The sequence below is a fragment of the Diadema setosum genome, chromosome 14 (assembly GCF_964275005.1).
Source record: "Diadema setosum chromosome 14, eeDiaSeto1, whole genome shotgun sequence".
In the NCBI taxonomy this organism is placed as follows: domain Eukaryota; kingdom Metazoa; phylum Echinodermata; class Echinoidea; order Diadematoida; family Diadematidae; genus Diadema; species Diadema setosum.
Window position 1 is genome coordinate 19,030,638 of NC_092698.1, and position 24,514 is coordinate 19,055,151.

Below are 24,514 nucleotides of genomic sequence, written 5' to 3' on the forward strand. Positions count from 1 at the left end.
TGCAAATGGTAAATACACATTAAAGCCTTTAAATCTTTGGAAAAGAGAAAGGGTTTCAGTTATATACAGATTTGAAACCGAGAAATAGATGAATGCAATTGATAGTGTAATAATTGATAATGTAATTGATAATGTAAATAGATGAGATATAATTGAAAATCAAAACAATTTATTGAATTACTAGGCTTAGGCACAATGAATAAGTTGCGAAGAAAGTATTGTTTGCAATGGGGCACTGAATAGTGTCAGTCACAGTGAGGACAGATGGAATACTATCAAAACAAAACGCATGGCTAATTACCTGTCTTTTTCTTGTATTTCTTGAGTTCAGCCGCCAGTTCATTGACAAGATCTTCAACTTTGTCATTATCATCATCCTCATCGTCACTGTCACTGTCACTATCGCTATCTTTCTCGCCTTCTTTATCGTCGTCACTCTCTTCATCACTGTCGTCATCAGTGTCGTCACTCTCCGAATCACTCTCCGTGTCGCTGTCCGTATCGCTGTCTGACGTGTCATCCGAATCACTATCTGAGGTGTCATCACTGTCTGAAGTACTTCCATCATCACTCTCGGGATCGTCCTCAGAGTCGCTATCAGATTCGTCGTCGGAGTCACTCTCGTCGCTGTCAGAGTCGCTTTCTTCATCCTTCACGTTACCTCCTTTCGATGCAGTTTTTTTCTTGGATTTAGCAGTCTTCCGAGAGGTTTTCGTCTCCTTTTCGTCATCGCTTTCGTCATCGCTGTCATCCGAATCAGTATCACTGTCTTCTTCATCGTCGCTTTCATCGTCTTCATCTTTTTCTGAGTCACTATCACTGTCACTGTCAGACTCGTCTGTGTCCGAGTCAGTATCCGTAGTATCATCTTCATCGTCGTCGCTTTCACTATCACTTTCGTCATCACTATCATCGTCATCATCACTTTCCTCCTTCACGTTTTTGGTAGCCGACTTTGTCGAAGACTTCGTTTTCTGTTTCTTTAGCTGCTTTAACTCCTTCTCTACCTTGTCTGGAATGCGTGATTTAACTTTTTCATGTTCGTCATCACTATCATCTTCGTCGTCGTCGTCGTCATCATCGTGGTCTTGGTCCTTGTTGTAATACGACTTGGTCCTGGTCTTTGACTTCGGTATCAGCGACTGAACCTTTTTTTTTTAATGAAGAGGAATACGGAATCAGAATTATGAATAATGGTTAATCATTGCTGGGGTGCAAACAGAAATTGTTGCAATATCACAAGGACATACGATTCAGAGTTTTTACAATTATGTCGGTACGCGCGTGACGTCTTTGGCATTCAGAGGCATTCAAAGTGCAAAAATTAATGTTCAGCTATTGCCAGCACCAATAAATTTTCTTTGTTGGTATAGATTAATGATACACTCATAAATGATAATACAGCGTGAGGATAGCAGTATATATTATATATATCAAATGTGGAATAATCAACCCAACCTGCTGTAAGCCTGATGTCGCAAACCGTCATGATCTATTATGTGCTGTTATGTAAAAGAAGTGGTTTATGGCCATTGCTCCTTCTTAATGTCAGTGAAATCGAAAGCAAAAGGACGCAGTAATTCAGTAATTATATTCAAATAAGAGTTTCAAGATGACATGCTATTCTAATCAGTGTTTGTCTTCGAGCCGAGCACTAATGTCTTATGTGGTACGATGCAAAAAAATGGAGATGGATTATGACCCTTATTTCAACAACAACGAAAAGACATAAGGTTGAGAGGAATACATTCAAAAAATGAATTGTTCGAAGCTTTATTGTCCAATTCATATACCTACCATACTGAACAATCTATTCATCAGGGTTTCTTCGTCGTCGTCCTCATCATCATCATCGGAGTCATCATCAGAATCATCGGTATCAGTAGTATCATCATCGTCCTTATTCCCGTCATCTGAGTCAGTATCAGAATCATCGCTTTCGTCGTCGTCGTCGACAACCTTCGGCTTTACGTCCTTCAGCTTCTGTTTGCCCGCGGACGTCTTCGATTTCGTCTTCTTGGAACTTTTTGAGACGACATCGTCAACATCATCGTCGTCGTCGTCGTCGACAGGAGGCTTGTACTTCGCAGACGCCTTGGAGCGTTTCTTAGCAGCGTCGTCCTTCGCCTCTTTCTTCGTGGACTTAGTTTTGATAGATGAGAGGTCACTCAGCTCTTTCTCAAGTTGATCAATCTCGACACTGTCCTGCGGTGTAAAACAAAAGAAAAAATATGAATCTATAATGATATTCATCAAAAATAAAATAAAATGCATTGTTCTGTTGTTTTGGCGCACTACGAACGTACATAATTGGCAGGTTTGAATGAAAAAACCTCCCCTCCCCTCACTTTGCCGATCTTTTAAATATAAGCGCACCACTACGCATACGTTAATAAAGAATACAACTTAAAGGTACTACTAATTGATGGGACACCTTCTTGCAAACATAGAGCAATCTTCGTGATAGTGTCAGAAAACTCACAGTATGCATGTGCATGGTATTTTGTGTATGGTATATGGAATATATGGGTATATGAGTATACAGTATATGCAGGGAGGTGGGAAGAAGGCCTCTCCCTGGCATTGGTGAATGGTATGCGAAATACGGTATAAAGGAAATTATATACAACATGGTATGTGAGGGACATGAAAGTGGACCAGTAGGCCAAATGAGAAGGTGCACTGTACGGGCAACATTTAATACTTGGATGGGCATCACTCTGCAGGAAGAACAAAAAAGTGACTATTTATTACGACTGTATTGATATCCATACCTTCTTGACAGCTTTGGTTCTACTGCTTTTGCCACCAAGCACCACATCTGTGAAAACACGAAAATACAGAGGAAAGCACTGCGTCATTAAAATTCCAAAATTTGGACATCTTAATTACCAATACATCAGACAAACCAGGAGAAGATGAAGAGAAGGAACGGAGCAAGAGAAAAAGGATCGAAGGAAGACGCATGGCAGCATGTGAGAAGAGGGAGATGAAGGAAGAAATTGTTGGAGTAAGTATTGGTAAAAGCAGAATCATTTCATTTGCAATAGATATAAAAGAGATATACATAATGGTAGTGATAACAAAAGCAACAACGGTAGTAGAGTAAGATCTACAGGGGAAGAGGCTGAAACAAGAGGTGAAACAAGAAAAAGGAAACAATGGAAAATGACAGGAATATGTCGGAGGACAAGAATGTGAGAGAGATATGTATCAGAATCAGGATGAAACTGCTTAAGCAACATTTGAAATCACGTGGTACAGAGGGATGGTCGTGGATGGTTGTTAGTAGATCACATGCGAGTTCAGGTGGGAAGTTAGTCAGTGGAGTACATGCAAATGCGCTGTGTCGAATCTGTGTCAGGAGTCTCCACATGTGTCAGGCAGGGTTGATAAACGAATTAGGCGCATTTAGAACAGAGGGGGTGTGCGACTCTCGAGTCTTGTCTGTGGTCCACTGCAGCCTTTAATCGGTTCCACGATGTGTCCGTTGATTTGCGGGCGAGGAAAGTGCGACAAAAATGTCATACAGGAAAGAGGTGTATGGGATCATCGCTAACTACTTTAAAAATGCCATAAATGCATTCATGATTATTCTACCCCTAATTTCCCCCCTCCCCCACACATATACACACTTCTCATGGACACACATACACACGTTTTTTGCTATCATACGGCAGAGTTTAACCAGTTACCCTTGGACGCCAACGCGACTTCCGCCATACCACGCTAAAAAGGGTGACGAAAGAAAACGAAAAATAACCCCCCCCCCCCCACGCACCACTCGTATCAATGAATGTAATACTGCAAAGCGTCGAAAGACCTCAACTTGCGTTTATAATTAACGAATAGGAAAAAGAGGGAGATATGAAGAGAGACAGACAGGGGTGGGAGAGAGAGAGTGGGGGGGGGGGGGCTAAGAATGCGTGGACAAGGTGCTGAGCAGGCAGTACAAGGATCCCATCATACTGCCACTCTTGACGAAACATGAACGATGGAATTAAGGCTGCCACCATTATGTCGCATCTGATGCAGTATGAACCCGTTCAGGCAGGTCACGCTCCGGAAGCTACGCTGAAACTAGGAGATTGAAGTCGCAAGTCAGGGGAGTGTGCTGATTTCTGCCAACTCTCTGTTTGTCTGTCTGTCTCATTTTGTTTGTCTCTCTTGTGTGCGTCTCTCCGAATACTCCTCCAGGTGTGAATACGAATACCGATTAGAGTACAGAACAAGATTTTAATTTCAAAGTAAACTTAAATCGAATTCAAAATGTATCATTGAATTTTAGATTTTGATTATATACATCTAGATGTTAGTTTGTGCTTCCAATGGATAATATCTTAAGGTATTTATGAAACAAAGAGGGGGGCGAAGCTGGCTCTGCAGTCGTGATGAAAGCCTACACCTTGATTGGACATACTGGCATTGTTACACTCACGCTCACAACAAGGCGCGCATTATTACGTATGTAAACTTAGTAGTGAGGGTGCACATCAGTGTGTGTGGGCACACGTGTGTATGAATATGTAAAATTGCCCTTGTGTTGTAGAGGCATGCGTTACACACATTCTTCCACCGTATCACACACACCATGACTGGTAAGGGATTTCACATCATACTAATCAAAACGTAGAGGATGGTTGACGATCATTATATCCTTCGTTAGATTACTCTACCCTAAAGTAAATCACGCACTAAACCTAATTCGTGTGCGAGTGGTCACCCCAGGCACGCCATTAATCGTGAGTCGAGAAAGCCCCCTATTACGACACGTGCGAGTTCCTCCCTCTCCCCTCTATGACATCGCTTTCTCAGCCTACCTTATTAATGTATCAATACTCCAAGACAGAACGTGTTCAGCATTTGACAGTCCACATGCATGTCACATACACACAAACGAAGCACCAAGTCTCCCCTCACTGACTGACAGAGGTTGGAGATATAAGAGGTCTCCTTGCTATAGAATGCCTCATTACCGTAACAATGTTATTTCTTATACACTGCACTCGGGTATTCGGAGGTTCAGATTTTCTATTTATTCGTCTTCTCCTCCATCTTCTTTTTTACTTCTTTTTCTTGGAGTTAATATCTAGATCAAGATTTTTCAAATAAAACTGTGTTAAGATCAGTCTCAACTCAGAATGGAAGATAAAAACAGTCCGTATAGGAGTCCTTATACAAGGGAATATTGCGGGTACAATAATTGAACGAGGGTCACGTTTTATTTTGCTTTATCTGAAGGAGACTGGGCTTATAGACACATGCTAGTTAGTGTGCTGTACACATTGATGGTGCACTAGTGTCATGAATAAAATTTCATATTTTCTTTTTCCACAGAGACACCTCGTCTTCACTAATCAGGGTTGCATACACATGCATGAGTTTGTGCGTCGATATTATGTTTATATGCATGCATGTGTATGCTAAACCAAGTAGAGATTTGTTCAGGTATAAACAATTATTATAGAGGTACTTTCGATTAATAACTGCAAGATATGATAGCTCCATCACTGTTGAGCAGATTACGGAGTCTCTTGTTGCGTCCAGGATATCTTGCATTTATCGGGGGCAGGTATACGCAACCATGTCAAGAAAGGCAAAAGGGGCGAACAAGGCTTTGGAATGCTAATGAGTGTTGCATACAAGTACTCCAGCATACTCGGAGAGAAAGCCACAATGCACCATCGAAAATGGATTCTGTATAAGTATAGTATGAATATGACCGTAACGGCAAACATCAATCTTTCTAAAAGCTATATCAATATGCAGAGAATGCAAAACACACTCCAACGACACCCTAAAATGTGCCTCGGTTTGGGAAAATTGTCAGTTTGTGTTTTTTTACCTCGAATGTCATTCAGGTCTATGCCGCTCCATTTGGAAAAGTTTGCTGCAGAACGAGACAAAAGTATTGTAAAAAATTTGATATCGTTTTTGTCTCAGAAAAGATTAATAAAAGGTACTTTAGAACACATCCCAAAAGTCAGGAATATCAATGAAATTCATTAGATAAGATTTTCAAATTATATTAACTTCTCCGCCGGCTGTATTGTATCAGAAAGAGAATACTTCGAGTTTAAAACAGCATAACTGCGAACTTTGATTTGAAAAAAAAAAAAAAAAAAAAAAAAACCTAGTAGGAGTTACGTGTTTGTTGGGCTCACCAAACAAGAAATGATTATCATGAAAGCAGTTAAAGGTTTACATACAACTGCACAGCACCTCGCAATTCAAGAAGCATCCGCGAACAGATATTGCATAACTACTTTCCCTTTGCCTTCTGTACATTTTGATCTAAGTCTCAAAAGTAGGCTATCGAGGAACGAAGATAGAAGATGATGAGATGCTGGTGACGTCATCGTATAATATACGATGACATCACCAGCATATTATGAACTGCATTGTGTCCCATTGGTAAATGACACAGGTTTAATCAGGATAACTTCATAATATTTATTGCTTGATCCTCATAATACTATCCAATATTGGTGCACATGACAATTTTCAATGTAATCTTTAGAAAAATTTGACAAAGACCTCTAAAATCATAAGTAAATATAACTTATCGACATTTAATCCTGAACCTGCGAACAGACTGACAGAGTTGAACAGATACAAAACGTTTTGATTCTTTAACATGTCTAATGCATGCAATTTCTGCATTGTTTCATATTGCATTGGGTGTCTCATAGTTTGCGTGGTCATGCAACATCCCGCTCTCTTTTAAAGATCCATTTATTACTTCCAGCTTTACAACAGCATCTTTTCTAGAGGATTCATTTTCTTTTAAAGCTCCATTACTGTCATTCGAATACGGCGTGAAAATCGGTGAAGGTCTCCTTCTAAGATAACCTATTGAACACCAAAATAATTTTAAAGTCTTCAATTAATGATTACACACCAAGCAGGCTTAAATCGATCAGTATGATTATAAACACTATAAGCATCAAAGTATGCGAGTGCTACCCAAACTGGATATACCTTTTCTCTTTTTTCAATTATTTTATCTGCATGATATATAACTGAAAAGCATATGTGCCGTCGGTGACTCGTTATACATTAATGTCATCAATAGCACGCATGGTGCATATATTTTTATACAAGACATACATTTTTTCGACACGTATAGTTCCAAACTGCATCAATAATGCGACGCCATTTTGAGTGAAGGCTGCTGGTGAACTGGGAGAGAGTTCAAATTGGTGATAATATCACTTTATGTTAACTTAACGTTAATTTACAGACCAGCAGTTGCGATCTTAAGAAATTTAATTTGTAGAGGGAGACAAAGTGAAGAAACCCGCACCTGAACATCCGTCTTTTAAGATTGTTCATCCCATTCTACCTGGCCCACGTGTGTGGCACTGTAAAATCTATAACCACAGAGTTGACGTGACCCTCATTCAAAACGTTTCAAAGCCGAGTCAGTGCTTTTCTTGGAATGACGTTTTGAAGCAGAATTCAATTGTAATGATATAGCCCGTTGCATGCATTCATGACCCCTTAAAAAGAGAGAACATAGTCTTTATTCTCTGATATTGATTATCAACGTTCATTTCGTGGCTGTCGTATATATAGTAAATTTAGTTCCATTTGTGATATCCCCTTGAGCTTAATACCATTTAACGTAAACTCTAGGTCTAAGTTACTTATTTTATGTGTGTGTGTGTGTGTGTGTGTGCGCGCTCGCACGCGCGCGTATGTGCTTTCCTTCATGTCAAAAAAGTTAAGTATACTTAGTACAAGATACCATATCGCTCGAGGTCGTTATCCCAGTTAGGCAAGCCGCTTACTGATGATGGTCTTCTCAACTTGTACCTCAAGATACAATACAAATATGTATTTTTCTTATAAATATAAGTACTATTATATTTATTCCTTTAACTGTTCTTTCGATGATATTCTTATTAAGTTTTAAGAGAAAGTTGTTGATTTGTCACAGTGATTACATTTGCACAAGTGGAAAAATAAGACAACATGAGACAGAACTTGTTTGTTTTATTTTCCTTTTATGCTGCTGGGAGCTTTAAACGGCTATAGAAGTAAAGCAAAAGGTAAAGATGTTTGTGTTCAGTGTTCTACTAAGACTGTTAATGTTTTGAAAGGTCATGGTGATTACAATGTTATGCAAATGGAGTACGGAGAATCTCTGGCACACACACACACACACACACATACATACACACAAGTCACATACAAGCATTATGTATACAGTATAATGATTATTAAACGCGCCGTACAACCTGTAAACATGTGCAAATCGGGGTTTTCAAAATTCTCATGGAAACTGTTTTGAAACTACTTTTTTTTTTGACATCATAGTTTTTTTTTTTGTTTTTTTTTTGTCGTATGACGGTTAAATACTTGTCGTTTTTTCATTAGGTGAGGGGGTCTTTAAACATAATTCCCGCAAAATGTTTTCTTAATGCAATGATTAAGGTCGTCTGAATCTCAAACTGTTCATCAATATTAGCCTAACAGATGGTAAAATGGAATATCTGGGGCACGTAACAGGCAAGAATGAGAACTCCCTTCTCTTCCGGTCTCTTCCCTTATTAGTCTTCCACATCATAACGTAGTTTTCTGTCTAGATATTGAAGGTAGTTAAGGTAAACATTAATGTTGAGGAAGTGATTAAGAAGAAAGCGGCAAGGAATTCTGGCATGACATTCTCTGGTGGAGGCAGTAATCAGTCTACTGATATCCGACTTTACGTGGTGTTTTCCACTGCTAGGGAGAGATTGATTAGTCTGCATACAATCACGTTTTCCAGGAAGAAGTGAGAAAATGGGTTAACTATTATTAAATGAGCTGCAGATAATATACAAGAAACAAAAAGAAAAAATGCAGAGGATAGAGCACAATTCATGATAGATAGCAGAAAGCACTCAGAAAAAAAGTAAGCAGCAATCCTATAGCATCAGCACAACCTATACACAAATAATGCTTCATAAAATAAATGCGTACAATGCATGCAGGGCAAAGCGAGATATTAAGAAACCCCCGTGATATTTTACAGAGCATACAAGCCTCATAGGAGAAATTCAAAGCTTATGTGATGAAAATCGGTTTTGAAGTGGCTGATGAGATATCCCCAAAATAAGGTAAAACAAAGCAATCCCTAATGTAAGGTGGCTCCCACGTTTTATTAGGATCCCTTTCTTAAGATTGTTTTCAGCCATTTAAAGAACAATTTTCATCAAACAAACTTTGAGTCCCTCTTAGAGTTACATGCTCTTTCATATTTCATTTCATTTCATTTCACACATGCATGTTCACATGCATGTTTTTTTAATTTTCATTTCCAATCAAACACAGGTAATATTTGACATGATTACATATATTGAAACATAATAATACACATTGGTTCTTAAAAGAACTTCATGGAAATGAAAATTGAGGGGCTGCTAAAAAGCGAACTTGTAGATTGCAGTCCCCTCACTTACGTTACATTACTACAATACATTAATTATATATGACTTTATAACACAATACAACGATACATGTACCGTACAAGCTAATCATTGAAAATATACAGTTTTCATTCAATCGAATCGGATGGTTACATGAAGTATACGCTTTCACATGTATACACATACACATACACACACACACACACACATACACACGTACACACACACACACACACAAGCACACACACACACACACACACACACACTTACGCATATACACGCACGTACACACATACACATACGCACACACACGCACGTATACACACACGTTTGCATCCACATACATTGTGCACACACAGAAGAGAGTAGGGAAAGAGAGAGAGCTCGGACGGAGAGAGGGGGGAGTAGAGAGAGCGAAGGGCAGGTCAGCATTCTCGATGCAGGGTGAAGAAAAAAGAACAACAATTCCAAACAGTCAAACTAATCATGGGGTACATATCAGCTAATCAAATATTTCATAAGAGGTTTCTCTTTCTCACAAAAAGTTGGCAATCTCAAGCACCATCTCAAAGTATATCATCCCTTGAACGGAGATATGGCTATATTTTTATTCCCTCACATGGATATAGACGCAGAGATTGCTATAGTTTGTAAGTGTGAAGAAGGTTTAACGAAAATATAAACTTATGCAACCTCCAGGACAGAGAATGCAATACTTATTCATACTAACAATTTTTTCAGTAAGGCCCTATACGAATTTGCGCATATGGGGTTTGCTGTTTCAGTCCTTTACAGATATCACAAACGATATTGTCCATGTTGACGTAGAGTACATTTCTTTAGGGAACCTGTTTCGAACGACAAATGCTTAGATAATAGACATAGAATCTAGTTCAGTTTGCATTTCATCAGTCCAAATCTTCATTTCCCGAAGGCAAGATCTGTAAGCTATGACGATGGTAATGAAACTGCAATCACATCAATGTCTCCTAAGGCAGATCAAGATGTCTGACGTCTGATCATGTCCTCATGGGCGGTATTTATACGCTATACGGAATTACGTCCCCTTGCCTGAATTGCCTAGACATCTAGGCCTACTTCAGCTAACGACTTAATTTTGCCTTGACTAACACGAGTACGAACGTCAGTCAGATCAAACGAGTCAATGCCTCAAACCAAAGCCATCAATCTTGCAATCACAGCAGGGGCTAAACTGCAAATATCAAGAGGCACCTTGAAAGTATTACCTGATACATGGAAAGTAAAGAGTGCAGATAAAAATAAGAAAGAAAAGGACTGAAGAGTACAGATGAACGAAAGGATCAACGATAGAGATGATCAAGGAAAAAAAGCATAGAATATAGACTTGATAAAGATTGATATTTAAAGGACAAGTTCACCTTCATAGACATGTTGGTTGAGTGAACGCAGCAATATTTGAAGAACACATCAGTGAGAGTTTGAGGAAAATCGGACAATCCGTTCAAAAGTTATGAATTTTTAAAGTTTCTCCTCAGTCACGGCTGGATGAAAAGACTACTACAGCTTGTAATGTCACATGTGTGCAACGTTATAAAGTAAGAATAAAGAAAATTCAACATATTTCCATTTTTCTCGCATAACAAAAGAACACTCGACTTCTCTCTTTCAGAAGGCAGGGGGAATAATATCACCCTTAACATACGTCAGTAACAAGTCAAAGAAATTTGCACTTTATTCAAAAAGTAAAGTTTTGTGAAATTCTCTTTTTATTTTCCTTATATCGTTGTACGCATGTGACATCATACACTGCAGTAGTCTTCTTATCCAGCAGTGACTGCGCAGATACTTTAAAAATTCATAACTTTTGAACGGATTGTCCAATTTTCCTCAAACCTTCACTGATGTGTTCTACTAATATTACTGCATTCTCTCAATCCTTATGTATGTGAAGGTGGACTTAATCCCCCCCCCCCCTCAAAAAAGAACAACAACAACATGCAGTTCTGGATTGAAATTATGGGGGATAATTACGTCTCATCTTTCACTTGATCTTGAGGAGAAATCTAAGCAGTCAAAGTTTTGCCCTTTCAGTGTCGACAAATACTCGTGGCAATGTGTTAACTGGTAGCAGAAAGTTAAGCTATTGATCAGTTCATTTATCTGTCGCGGTAACGCACAGAGCGCCCCCCTTTTTTCTGTTAAAACAACAGAAATAAAAAAATTGGGGAGGAGTGCGTGCGCCCCCCTTTAATTTAGTAAAGGCGCCCCCTCTTTACAGAATTCCTGGATCCACCCCTGATGAGTACCTCAATGTACTCGTCTTAATTGTCTGACTGATTTTCTAGTTACTGCGCATTTGGCCTTTTTTGTGGAATATCATTAATTTTACTTAAACTGTATAACCATATCAAATTGATGAATCAACTTCTACTAGGTATCACATAATCAATTATCTTATGTTCATGCTCATCAAGACAAATTACGTGAAATTACAATTATTCGGGGATATTACAATGCTTGGTTTCCTTTGAATAGTATATGCGTAACAACGATATCCACTCAGGATGTCTGTTATTTGATATAGACGACCATTTTGAGGTCTCTATGACGTTGTAAATATTTGACTGACATATTTACTTCCTTAAAACTTCCCCTGTTCACTGGTTTTGATTTCAATGTTTGTCATTCACCAACAACTTCATGTTATCTCTTCACGTCTCTTTCAGCCTTTGTCTGCTCATGTGACTTATTGTTTGAGCACACTAATTTATTGTTCACTTAAATATCTGCTGTTAATGCACAGTTTTCTATGATTTGTCAAGAATAACCAAAAAAAAAAGAGAAGGAATTTGTTCATTTTATGACAATATGACAAACCATTACAAGAACATAATACTGTTAGAAAATGTGTTAATGATGTCACCTCTTAAAAGACGCTGAAGTGGCTTTCAAGGATAATGCTGCGATGTGGAAATAAGAATGCTCACGTCTGCAAAACGCGTCATCATGACCTACTCGCTGATTTACAATGAGAATGATCTAATAACCATCCTAGATCTCGATCAGTTCTCGCGCGCTAATTGGTAGCAATGCAATCCGCTCGGCGTGGTTATAGGTGCCTGGGAGCGAGCAGGCACGGGCACGGTGGGACCGTGACGCCAGTTCTGTTTGTTCACTCCTTCAGAAGCCGAGTGAACCCCCCCCCCCCACCTCCCTTAAACACACACACACACACGCACACACACACACACACACCACACACACACACACACACACACACACACACACACACACACACACACACATAGGCCTACTGTACGTATGTACACTATTACATGCACACGCACGCACGAACGCTCAGAAATGAAACGATGCGAGAAAATGCCTGTGGAAACGATTTTGGGCGGCTCAAGAAAAGCTGGAGGAGCAAACATTCTTCCGAAATAGGAGAGCCTAACAAGATTCACCCGATGATGGCAATCGATAGCAAAGCGGTGTTAGGGAAGGATAAAGAGGAAGACGGCTGGAAATGTCAGCGGGTCCCTGCCGTGTGCTCATCGGGCGCTCGTCTGGCCAAGACCTCGTGCAATGCGCAAAATTAAATTCCCGCCACTAACTACTCGCTTGCTCAGACGGTCATCCGCCGTACATACATTGTATCTCAAGTGAAGGAGAATCTTGAGAGTGCACAAATGCATAGCTTGACGACATTTTTTTTTTCTTTCTACCATTTCCAGTGAGTTCTTCGTCCTCAACATGATTGTTGTCATTCAGTCACTGTAAATCTACAAATGCTTATTGACGTTGTTACAGAAAAAAATACACAAAAGAAAAATGGGATCAAGGGTCTTTTTAAGAGCTCGGGTTATCAATTTTTTGTCCCCTTAGAGATTGACTCCCTAAGAGTTACTACGTGATGGCATTGATAAGGGGAAACCATGTCCATGTCATGCGGAAATATGGCTAGACGTGGAAAGACTTCATTGGCAGATTTCATCATTGTTACCATAGAGCTCTGTCTTCATATCTTCCTTAGACAGTATATCGTGTGATGCCAGTATGATGTTATTGTAATGGCTTTCTGTGGGGTCAATTGAAAACTAGCCGATAATCAATAAATAGGGTCTAGGGCAATTACCCCCTGCGCAATTACCCCAGACCCTTTCCCTGACCTTAACCCTAATCTTAATCCCTAACCTATAATCCCAACCCTAACCCGAACTCTAACCCATACCCTAACCTTAATCTTTACTCTAACCTTATCACTAGTTGGTATTTATCCGGGGGTAATTGCCCTCGAGGGGTAATTGCCCTGATACGCAATGAATAACATAGCCCGACAGTGTACTATCGAACACCGTGGCAATTCCGAACGGTAATTCCGGGTAATACTGAAATTCTATGCGCATGGGTGACTACCCAAAACAATCTCACTGAACGTTGATAGGTTCCTATGGGCCGAAATCCCCAAAATGCGACATAGAAATGAAAACAAAAAATGCTGGGTAATCGATATTTCACCACAAATTTGTTCGTATATTGTTCGAATTTTTTTTACCATACAATACGAAATTTGAGCCTCATTAGCCGTTTTTTCTCTTTGTCGTCCGCTCGGTACGAAGGCGTACTCGAGGAACGTCGATTATTCCATTACAAAATCCATGATCAGAATTATAGCGCGACTTTGCTCAGCTCGAAAAGGTAGCTTTTAGTGTATGGAGGGTTTAACTTAAAGTAAGTATTTTCAAAGAATTCTTTTCAGAATAATTCACATGATTTTTGATGAAATTCTTAATTTTCAGGACTCTGTAAAGAACTTGTAGTATTTTTGCTCAACTTTTCAGCTTCTGAGGACGGAATTCTGAGCAACAGAAAACAAGTCTCCGCTAATACAATGTCCCTATTATCTATCATATCTAACTAACTAATACTATATATTTATATTCATATAGAATATGCATATACATATGCATGTGTGTGGGGGGGGGAGGCAAGCAAAATAGGTATAGATAGGAAGACAATAGATCATAGAATCAACGAAAGAGAGGGAGAGAGTGGAATATATGCAATGAATTGATAGATATTCATGAATAAGGTGTACATGCATGTGCATACAAGTGCTTATACGGATACGGTTATTTTGATTTGGTTAACAAATTTTCAGCGAGATATATTTGATTTTGAAGCAGCATCTTTTTATGGATACTTCTTTTGTGTGTCAATGTTCACTTCAACTAATTGATGAGTACCATATTTCTATGGATTTACCCAACTCCTTGAATGGGCTGTGTCGAGGATGACACACATACATAATGGAAGTGGATTATTCATTTGAAAATAGTATTCATCCCCCAGTTTTGCGCGTTTTGTCCCTACATGCTGCTTTTAATAGTGCTCTTTAATAGTGAACAGCACTCAACCTAGCGCTTCATACCTACAGTTTGGCGTCGTTAACTAAGGTCACTTTAAGAAATGCACGAACTCCTTTGCAACAATGAGGCTTTTACAGATGACATAGCATTTGCCTACGGTTCAGATGAAAAGGAAAGCAGCATACCAATGATCTATATCATTCAGAATTACTTGCTCTTTCAAGCAAAGGTCGTTATTCCATTGACATAAGGAAACCCCGTGGCAGTTTATGAAAGGAGAGTGCACCTGCGCATGGCGGTAGCCGGAAGTTGAATTACACACACTACACACAACTGCACACATTAACACACACTAACACACACTAACACACACATACACGCTCTTTCTATCTCTATTTCTCTCTCTCTCTCTCTCTCTCGCTCCTCCTATGCATTCAGTTATCCATCTACTGAATCGATTTCACTATCATTTTCTATCTTACGCTCAGACGATTTTACTGTCTAACATTATAGACCCTATGTCTAGATATACAGTAGTTTTATAGTATTGCTCTTTAAGAAAAACGTAAGAACATCAAGTCAGTTGGATGATATTGCTGCTCCGACACACCTATATTTGAAACATAATTATAGTGATGTACTCGTTATCATCATTTGAAAATTATTGCTCTTAAATCTGGAGTTTTAGCCTTACATAGAAAAAGTATTCTAAGCAATGTGCTGATTTGAGCTTAGTTTATACTAGGCACTCGCGAGTCCGTGGAATCAATATCATTGTAGTTTATAAGCCCCCCCCCCCCCTCCGGGAACCACAAACAAACACTCACACACGCACACACACACGCACACACTCACACACACACTTTGGGCTCTTTAAAAAATATCCACCAAATACTTAAAGACAGTGAAAAAGTCACAATAATAACCAATGACTCTCCGAAGGTTCCATTTTTAGTAATCTATTGAACAAGCCGACCTACGAAGAATTCTTGTAAAAGGAAAAAAAAGTGATTGTTTTGGATTCGATCGTGGTCTCGATGCATGGGCAAGGACGCTACAGTCAGCTTACTAATCACGGTCATGATATCCCAATCCTTTAGCCGTCTATAAAGCAAGCGAAGTTCGCGTGCCATGCTGTGAAACAAGACGCGACTGCATGATCAGCACACGATGATGCAACTGACAAATCTAGAAGGGATAGTAGGTCGGGAGGGGTATATTTAAAGGCAATGTACAACGTTACCCCCCCCCCCCTCCCTCTTTAATGGGAAGAATCTCCAGGCTAAACTCTCGGTGAGCTATGAGGGGGGGGGGGGAAGGTGTGGGAGCTGCTGCCCCTTCAACATCCTCCCCCCCCCCCTTTCCCGGTTCCGCATAACTTTGGTTATTTTGTTTACTTTATTGAGGGGGTTTTCTCCTCCTTTCTTCTAGATAGAGTCTTGTTTAAAAATCATTCCCCAAAGATTCAGATTTATGTTATCGAAATGTTGCGGTAGCTCAGCCAAATTGACAATATTTCATGGATGTTGGATGATGGATTCCACACGCTCGACATGCTGATGAGGGCACCACATTCCACAGGATTCCATGACTACGGGAACAGTTAAGTAATGGGTGTTAGGGGAGGAGTAGTGAGGATGGGATAGCAATCATGAACAGAGAACGGTGACGTCAATTATTCTGGCGTGCATACCATCGAAAACATGCATTATAATCATCACTGTTGCAGTTTCTGCAGTACCTGATGAACATCAAGCAATGCAATATTTTATAAAACCAATTAGGCACACACAAAAAAAACTCCAAAATTGTTTATAGTCACTACAAAACTTCTAACCCGTGAATTTATGTATCATGTCAAGACTTTAAACAAAAATAGGTGAATAAAATGAAATGAATTTGGACCTCTAACTCATTCGAAACAAAGACCGACGGCCCCCGCCCCTTCTACTGTTGGGACAAATTCGAGGCTTTTGCTAATAGAATATGACGAGCAAACACAGCATCCTCTGTCGATGATTCACAGCATACATGCGAGTTTGCGTGCTTGGCACACCACGTCCAAACATCGTTCGTGGGATGTCTTTATTTTCTACCTGAGAAGACAAGGAGGGAAGCAGCAATGAAGAGGAGGAGCATCCAATGTGGGATGCCGACAGATTTGTTCGCCTGACTCTTTGGGTCCGCCATCTTGGGAATATCCAAGTTATGAAGATTGCAGACGCTATGTGAATCAAGTGACGAATATCAGACCTTGAAATCAGTCCCGCTTGTGCCGTTTGCCGCAAAAGGTCGCATCAAATTCCACGGGGGTCCTTGATTGAAGGTACTGTCACGAAGTTGATTCGAAAAGAAGAAGAAGGGAAAAAGTCATCCGATTACGACCACAGTCCGCGCATTCAAACTATGGCTATTCCACTGGTCGCAATGAAGTACTCCTTTAATGTTAGAACGTCTAGAGATTGAGATGGCCCCTATCCCTGGGCATGGGTGAGATGACGCGAGTAGAAGAAACGTTTTCAGTTCCCCAAGAATATCGGCCACGGAAAATAATCCGATGTACTGATTGCCGTGGCTCACAGCGAACACAATTACCGTGACGAGCAGCGCAAATCAGCCGTGCTTTGAAACTGCACGTCAGATTCAGGTATAGTGGTATGGGTGGGTGGAGGCGATACGACACCTTACAAAAAATATTCAAAACTTCTGGGGAAAGAAGAAAAGCGTTCAATCAAAACGACCAGGGATACTTTGTATTCCGACAGAGCGAAATCAAACAGCACTAAGTCCAAAGTGAGGCAGTTGATATTCATTCAGGAGCTGTTAGATGAAGACTGGATCTATCGCAAGACTCTCACAGTGAACCTCGTGTCCCTGTATGCTGTCAGCCCGTGTCGATAGCTGAATATGGAATCGATTGAGTTCCACGCCCGAGGAACGGCTTCTATGGCGCAACGAATTCCGAAATGGGGTGTTGAATGCTTGGCAGAAAATTTTCACAAGAAATATTTCTGATTCCCGCGCCTTTTCTATGTAGAAAAACAATCCGGGGCCACTTTTAGAGCAATTTAGTTTCTCATGAGCTCTTGGCTAATGAGTTAAGTTTCCTATATCTACCAGAACTGGAAGACAAATTCCTTCAGTTCAGCTACGGTAGATGACGAAGGGTGAGATAAAAAGGAGGGAGAGGGGGTCAGAGACGGGGAAGGAGGTTGGTGAGGATGACTATGCCGTCGTGGCAGGCGGAGTTCCTGTGACAGTGCTTAGTGGGAGAGAAATGGAGAGTAAGGCACATGAAATGTAGCGTTGAAACCAGGCTTAATGATGTTAGAGACAACTAACATTGCTTAACAGACAAATTATTGTATGGCTGGCTCACAGACACAGATTTCCTTTCTCTCCCTCTCTCATTCCTAGACACTATGGTAATGGAGAGTGTGAGGAACTCTGTGCCTGCGTGTGTATGTGTGTGTGTGTGGGGGGGGGGGGGTCAAGGGAGGGTGACTTGAAGAAAGATGAAGCCGCTGGATGTTTGGGATGTTTGTTGGGTCAGACGTGGGGAAGAGCGCGGCCATGTTTTACCGTTTGACGAACCCTCGGCGGGGGTCTCATGGCGTCGGATTCGGCCAGCGCTCTGCTTTTTTTTCGTCCTACGGGGAAAAGATTGTAACATGCACTGCTGTAATCTAATCGACGAGGGACAAAATTTTTGCCCGCGGTAAAACTTTCGCCTGATACCGCATGATTAAAGGCCAATTAACATGTGTTCAGCAATGATAGCGCCCACAGGAAGCATGAAAGAAAATATGAATGCATTTCCCAACGTTACATATCACGGTGGCCTGTAAGCCAATACTTTAATGATTATATCCTATTCTAGAAATGATTTTGGGGTGACGCTTTTTCTTAATAATCTATACAAGATTAGTCTCCTGGAAATGTATGAATATGTCTGGTTCCATTTTGATTTTAACAATCAGAATGTGATCCCAGATTTGAGAAGAAAAAAAAATGTGCTAATAAAACTTTTCCTGACAATTATGAGAGTTTTTCTGCTATTCACGATGATGGTAATGATGAAAGAAATGTAGACGACAAACCCTATAATGAACATGCTAATACGTTGATTACAGTTTCCATTTTCATTTTCATTACCAAAATATGTCAACACTCCTGTGTACCCTAAGTATCGCACAACGAATCAAGCGAACTGATCACGCGGAAAAAGTGAAACGTCAATTTACCAAGACAATTAACCTATGAAACCCCGACGGTTGCCCTTCAAGTTGATACAAAGTACTCGTGTGAAGAAAAGTGAGGAAATCAGCACAGCCAAATCTATACTCTGTGTCAACCTTTCATTTTCTGACTTGCTGAATTTCATTTAAGAGACTGCATGAGGTTTTCCAATCAACTGAGCAAACGTTCAGACCTTCATTGTTATGCGTTGTCGTTGTTGTCATTGTTTTCAAGAATGTCGGCTAATATCTGGCATGCTGAACTTCAGGCCACCGCACACTATACGACTTTCGGTCGTACGATTAAGCGACTTTGGATCTGAAATAAACAAGCGTGTTTATTCTGAGGCTTTTGTGAGTTAGTTCGGATCCAAAGTCTGTCAGTCTTGCTACCGAACGTTGTATACTAGTAGTGTGCGACGACCTTTAAAGCCACTGTTTACCACTGGGGGCAGTGATTTAAATACTGTTCGAATTATCACACTTGACCCATATTATAGTTCAAACTGTATCACTAAACAGCCTACCATATAAAAATTTGGCAATAAAGTCGCAAATGTAAGGAGATATCACAATTTTTCTCGATAAACTATAGCTTTAGACGGTTTATTCTAGAAACTATTTTAATAAAACTATTGTTTACAATCCTCGCATTTTGTATTAATTTAACACATTGATTATACTGATTAACGTTTTTGCGTTGTTTGTTTCAATCCGTGATTCACATTTTCAAGCTTTGAAGCACTAAAGTTGGGTGGGCGTGTTTCCCCCCCCCCCCCCCCCCATTTATCTGCATATGATAGATAGTGGCTTTAACGCTGGTATGTAGTGAGACCGAGAATGCCTGAGGCGATCGGAATGTTTTCAACATTAGTTTCTATAACACTAACAGGCCAGGGTATTGCCTGTGATTTCCAACGTTGATTAGCCTCCATCAAGAGTCTCTCTATGAGAATTAGTCAAGTCTGTTGGATATGAAGATTACTGCGGTCTGCGGATCATTTTTTTTTTCAACCGGAAGATTTGGGAAGGATTTTATGCTCTTCTTTTTTTTCTTTGTGTTTCTTTTTTCTTTTTCTTTTTCTTTTTAGGTGGTGCCAGTTGGGGGGTTTGTGAATGAATATATACTTCTGAATAAACACTGCAATGGGGAGGATACACCAGGGAATAAAAGATGTTGGGAAAAGAAGTTTATTCTTCTCCCCTGATTCCTCCACCCCTCCTTACCCCGTCAATCTCTGTGCCCTTAATCTTATCATAACCTTTTTAGAGAGAGAGTGTGTGTGTGTGTGAGTGTGTGTGTGTGCGTGCGTGTGTGTGTGTGTGTGTGTGTGTGTGTGTGTGGGTGGGTGGGTGTTGTGCGTGATCGCATTCGGCAAACCCGACTCACAACCTAAACTGTTCAGGGTGTACGTCCTGACCCAACATACGTCATGGGAACAAACCCATTTCCAATCATACCAAAATGCGGGATCTAAGTAATGGATTCCATACAAAGTGTATCAAGAGAATCAAATTACATTGCCAGGAAAGCATGAACTCAACCTCATTTCTTCACCTGGCCATAAAGGTTATCACGATTAAAAAAAAAAAAAAAACAGTAAATAAATTTTAACAAAAACCATTGCTAGATCCAAACTTCAAACAGACCTGGTAATATTTATTCTGAACTAGAACTCATTTCCGTCTACCTAAGATAAGATATCGTTAAATTATGCCTTAGACGGAACAGATTTTGCTTCACAGTGATCTTTTTCGTTGCAGACGCGAGTCCGCGCACGTAACGCACGGACGCCATTTGGATGGCTGACTTCGCTGATCACAGTACATGACGTTGCCAAGACACAAGGCAGAGATAAATTGGTGGCATGTGTGTGTGTGTGTGTGTGTGTGTGTGCGTGTGTGTGTGTGTGTGTTTGTGCGTGTGTATGTGTGTGTATGTGCGTGCAAGTTTGTGTGTGTATGTGTTCTTGTACCCGACAGGGAGGGGGAACGCACATGTGTCATATTACGAGGAGGCATTATTTACATACGTGACGCGTCGTTTTACAACAAACTTGGTGTGATACTCCTACTTGTCATTCAGCCCCAGGACAAGCTGCATGCCCTACTCGTAAAATGATAGCGCAAGGGGGATACCATATTTTCACTTCGCTTCTGACATAGGAGCCGCTGGCTGACATAGGCCTTTAACTTATATGATTTAAGCATTTCTTCATTAGCTTCATCCAATCTTAGGCTTGCTCTGGATGCACCGGCAGCGTCTGACGAAGTGTCAATCTCGGAGCCTTTATCTATAGACCGTAATTGCCGACAAAGCGGTGTGAACAAAACGCGTCCATAGCAGTATTTCCATCCATTGGTTATCGGTCTCACTCATACCGACTTAGCTTTGTTGTTAATTTATGAAGTGTAGTAAGTGTTCAATAACAGCCGTCCGTTAGTCAGTTCCCACGAAATGGGGGGGGGGGGGAGGGGATTTGGTTATTTTATGCTTGCAGCAATAACAACACCGAAAGAATCAAAGCGTAGCTCAAACAACACGTCATCATGCTAATGTATTATCAAAATTCATTAAGCCCTTCGGAAAGTTCACTTGATAAAATACATGCGCTGTATTTCCAACTAGACTAATTGTACACTATGCACTTTCAAACAGGTCACACCGAGAACAATGTTACGTCAATTCACATCTCTTAACGCGTGAGTAGTTCACCATGGTTTTGGACACATGATTTTGTAATTTCAAATACTGGTTAAATTAATGAAGGTTGATTGTCATAACCATTTCTTATACCAAGTGGATTAATGCCTTTAAACATATATCTTTGCATAAATATTTTGTTCGACAGCAGGGCAATACAAAATCGAGAAAAAAAAAAACCCGATCATTTAGCAGATTAGGTTCTTCTTTTTCACTCTGCTGCATCTAAAATGCTTGATCGTTTCCACTTAAACCCCAGACACATACACATACACACACACACACACGCACGCACACGCACACACACACACACACACACACACACACACACACACACACACACACACACACACATGAAGAGGACATTCCACTCAGCCTTTCCCCTGCCAAATTACTGAGATGAAATTGTTGCGCAACCACTTTAGAGCCCGGAACATTCATTACATTAAATGTGAACGGAGTGCGTCATCATTCACCTACAGCAAGGTAACATCACTTAGTGTTGTTAGAGTCTGATGAATGGTCGCCTTGGCAACAAATCAGGATATCTTTTAAAGATGCAGAAAGAAAGGAAAAAAGATGAAGATAGAGAAAAATCAAAAAGAGAGAAGAAGAGCAAGCAGAAACCAGAGATAAAGACAATATACTTTAAGTTTTCGTTCTCGGTTTAAACGAAATGTACATTTTGCTCTCTCTGCTTGCGCCGTTTTCACTATGCAGCCACTACCTGTCCTTATCATCTGCCGGAAGGGGAGGTGATCTTAACAGAGATATGCTCCATGATACACGTAGATATAATGGTATAAATATCTCGTTGAAACAGACGAAACTTGAGAAAGATATGTGTACAGTAAAAACGTGTGATACATCATATTCTTCTAGAGGGCTTCAAGACCAAGGAAACTGTCCTCATTTTGGGAGCCAGAATATCTCTCAGCCATGATTTGAAGTTATATCCCTCTCTCCTTTGTTCTTTCACCCTTCCACTCCATCCCACCAACCCCCGGGGAGGGAGGGGGAGGGGGCAAAACTTACGGATATATGTACTGTGTGAACGATATGAACAACACATGACATCTATGATCTATAGCGGACGGACTGAATTCGCAGAACTGACGGATTTTTTTTTTTCTTTTCTGAGGGGGAATGGGTTACAGGGTGAAAAATAGCAACGAACAATAAACTGCCAATTTGAAAGCTACCATCAATCTACCTGATTGACTATTTCAATATATATTGGACATTTTCGTTTGATTCATGAATAAATAAAGTTATGCAGTAAAATATTCTTCTTTCAAACCTGGCACCGTGTTACAATAGGGATGCCCTTCTATATCACATTACGGCAAAGTGAATTTAGATGAAATTATCACAATTCATGAGATCGGATCGGAAGTTGATGCCATACTGATCCTTGGAAATATGAATAAGTACTGTGTTGTCAGTAATTTATAAAAATAGCTGTGAAAGCAGGTCGTCCTGCAGACCCCTTTGCCATGGGAAGAAATTATTTTGGAACACCAGCATCGATTTAGCAGGAAACCTTCCACGCGCACAAGCAATGACGACATAGAAAATGTCAGTGTCATCTCCTTTGAATTCATTCTCTTGTCGTACCCAGAAAAGTTCAACGAATCAAGTAAATTTTATTCGTTTCCTGCTTAAATCTTATCTCTATATATGTATTTCTATCTTATGTATATATATATATATATATATATATATATATATATATATATATATATATATATATATATATATATATATATATATCAAGGTCCCCACACTTGCAGAGCATCTGCAGAGAAAAAGTCTACGATGTTGCGGCGGTTTCTTTAGGAGATCTTTTATGAAACATCATTACCGTCAAAGTAGGAGATGCCGGTTACTCCGAAGGTTCTTCCATCCGAAGATGAAATAAGGTTCGTTATTCCGAAGGTGCGTTATTCTGAAACGCACAAATTTCGTACGGCTATAGATGTTCGTTAATCCGAATATGAAAAAAGGGGCTCGTTAATCCGAACATTTGTGGCGCTACGCCGAAGGTTTGTTATTCCAAAGATTCGTCAGTCCGAAAAAATGAGGTATAATACGTTATTCCAAAAGTTCATTAACCCGAATATGTAAAAATAAAAAAAGAAATAATAATAAAGAAAGATGAGTACAAACGCGCCTTCTGAATTATGAATCTTATTTCATTTTCATATTAACTAACCTCCGGAATTACGAACTGCAACCGTCAAACCATCTCTGACATCTTTATTGCAATTGTGACACCAGCCCTTATAGGGTAGAAGCTCATCTGTATTAGAAATTCAACTGAACTTGGTGTTAAACTTTTGACAGCTGACAATTCCGGAGGTAAATATCTTGCATTGAGATCAAAAAGTTTAACACCAAGTTCAATTGTGACACCAGTTGGTAATGCTTGCTCCGCATCATCATCTTCACACGGGAGAGCCTCCCCTGCGGGGAGGATGAAGCTGGGAGCAAGCAACGTCTTCCCCACACCAGTAATAAATTGTGATGCCCGCGAGATCTACTTCCATCCAGAAATATAGAGAAATGAATTATAGATTCCATACATGATTTTCTGTCTGGTTTTTTTTTTTCTTTTTTTTGGGGGGGGGGAGGGGGTTGGTGACAATTCTCCCAATCTATAATTTTGATTTACTCACTACTCGACGCTGACACAGAGTTTGCATGACTTTGCACTTTAGTTTCTCTACATGCAAAATGCTAAACTTCTGCTTGGATGCCAAAAAATAAAAAAATAAAATAAAATAAAATCTTGTCAGGTGTTTT

At 40.0% G+C, this 24,514-nt stretch overlaps 1 protein-coding gene across 1 annotated transcript in view; it reads right to left on the reverse strand.

The window, feature by feature from the left end:
• Positions 1-24,514, reverse strand: part of LOC140238192 (uncharacterized) — a 101,560-nt gene that overhangs the window by 1,123 nt on the left and 75,923 nt on the right. The window contains exons 7-10 of the mRNA XM_072318129.1: positions 5,846-5,890; positions 2,775-2,821; positions 1,798-2,205; positions 302-1,148 (exon numbers count right to left, since the gene is read on the reverse strand). Coding sequence (XP_072174230.1) covers positions 302-1,148; positions 1,798-2,205; positions 2,775-2,821; positions 5,846-5,890 — 1,347 coding nt within the window. The remainder of the gene's footprint in view (positions 1-301; positions 1,149-1,797; positions 2,206-2,774; positions 2,822-5,845; positions 5,891-24,514) is intronic.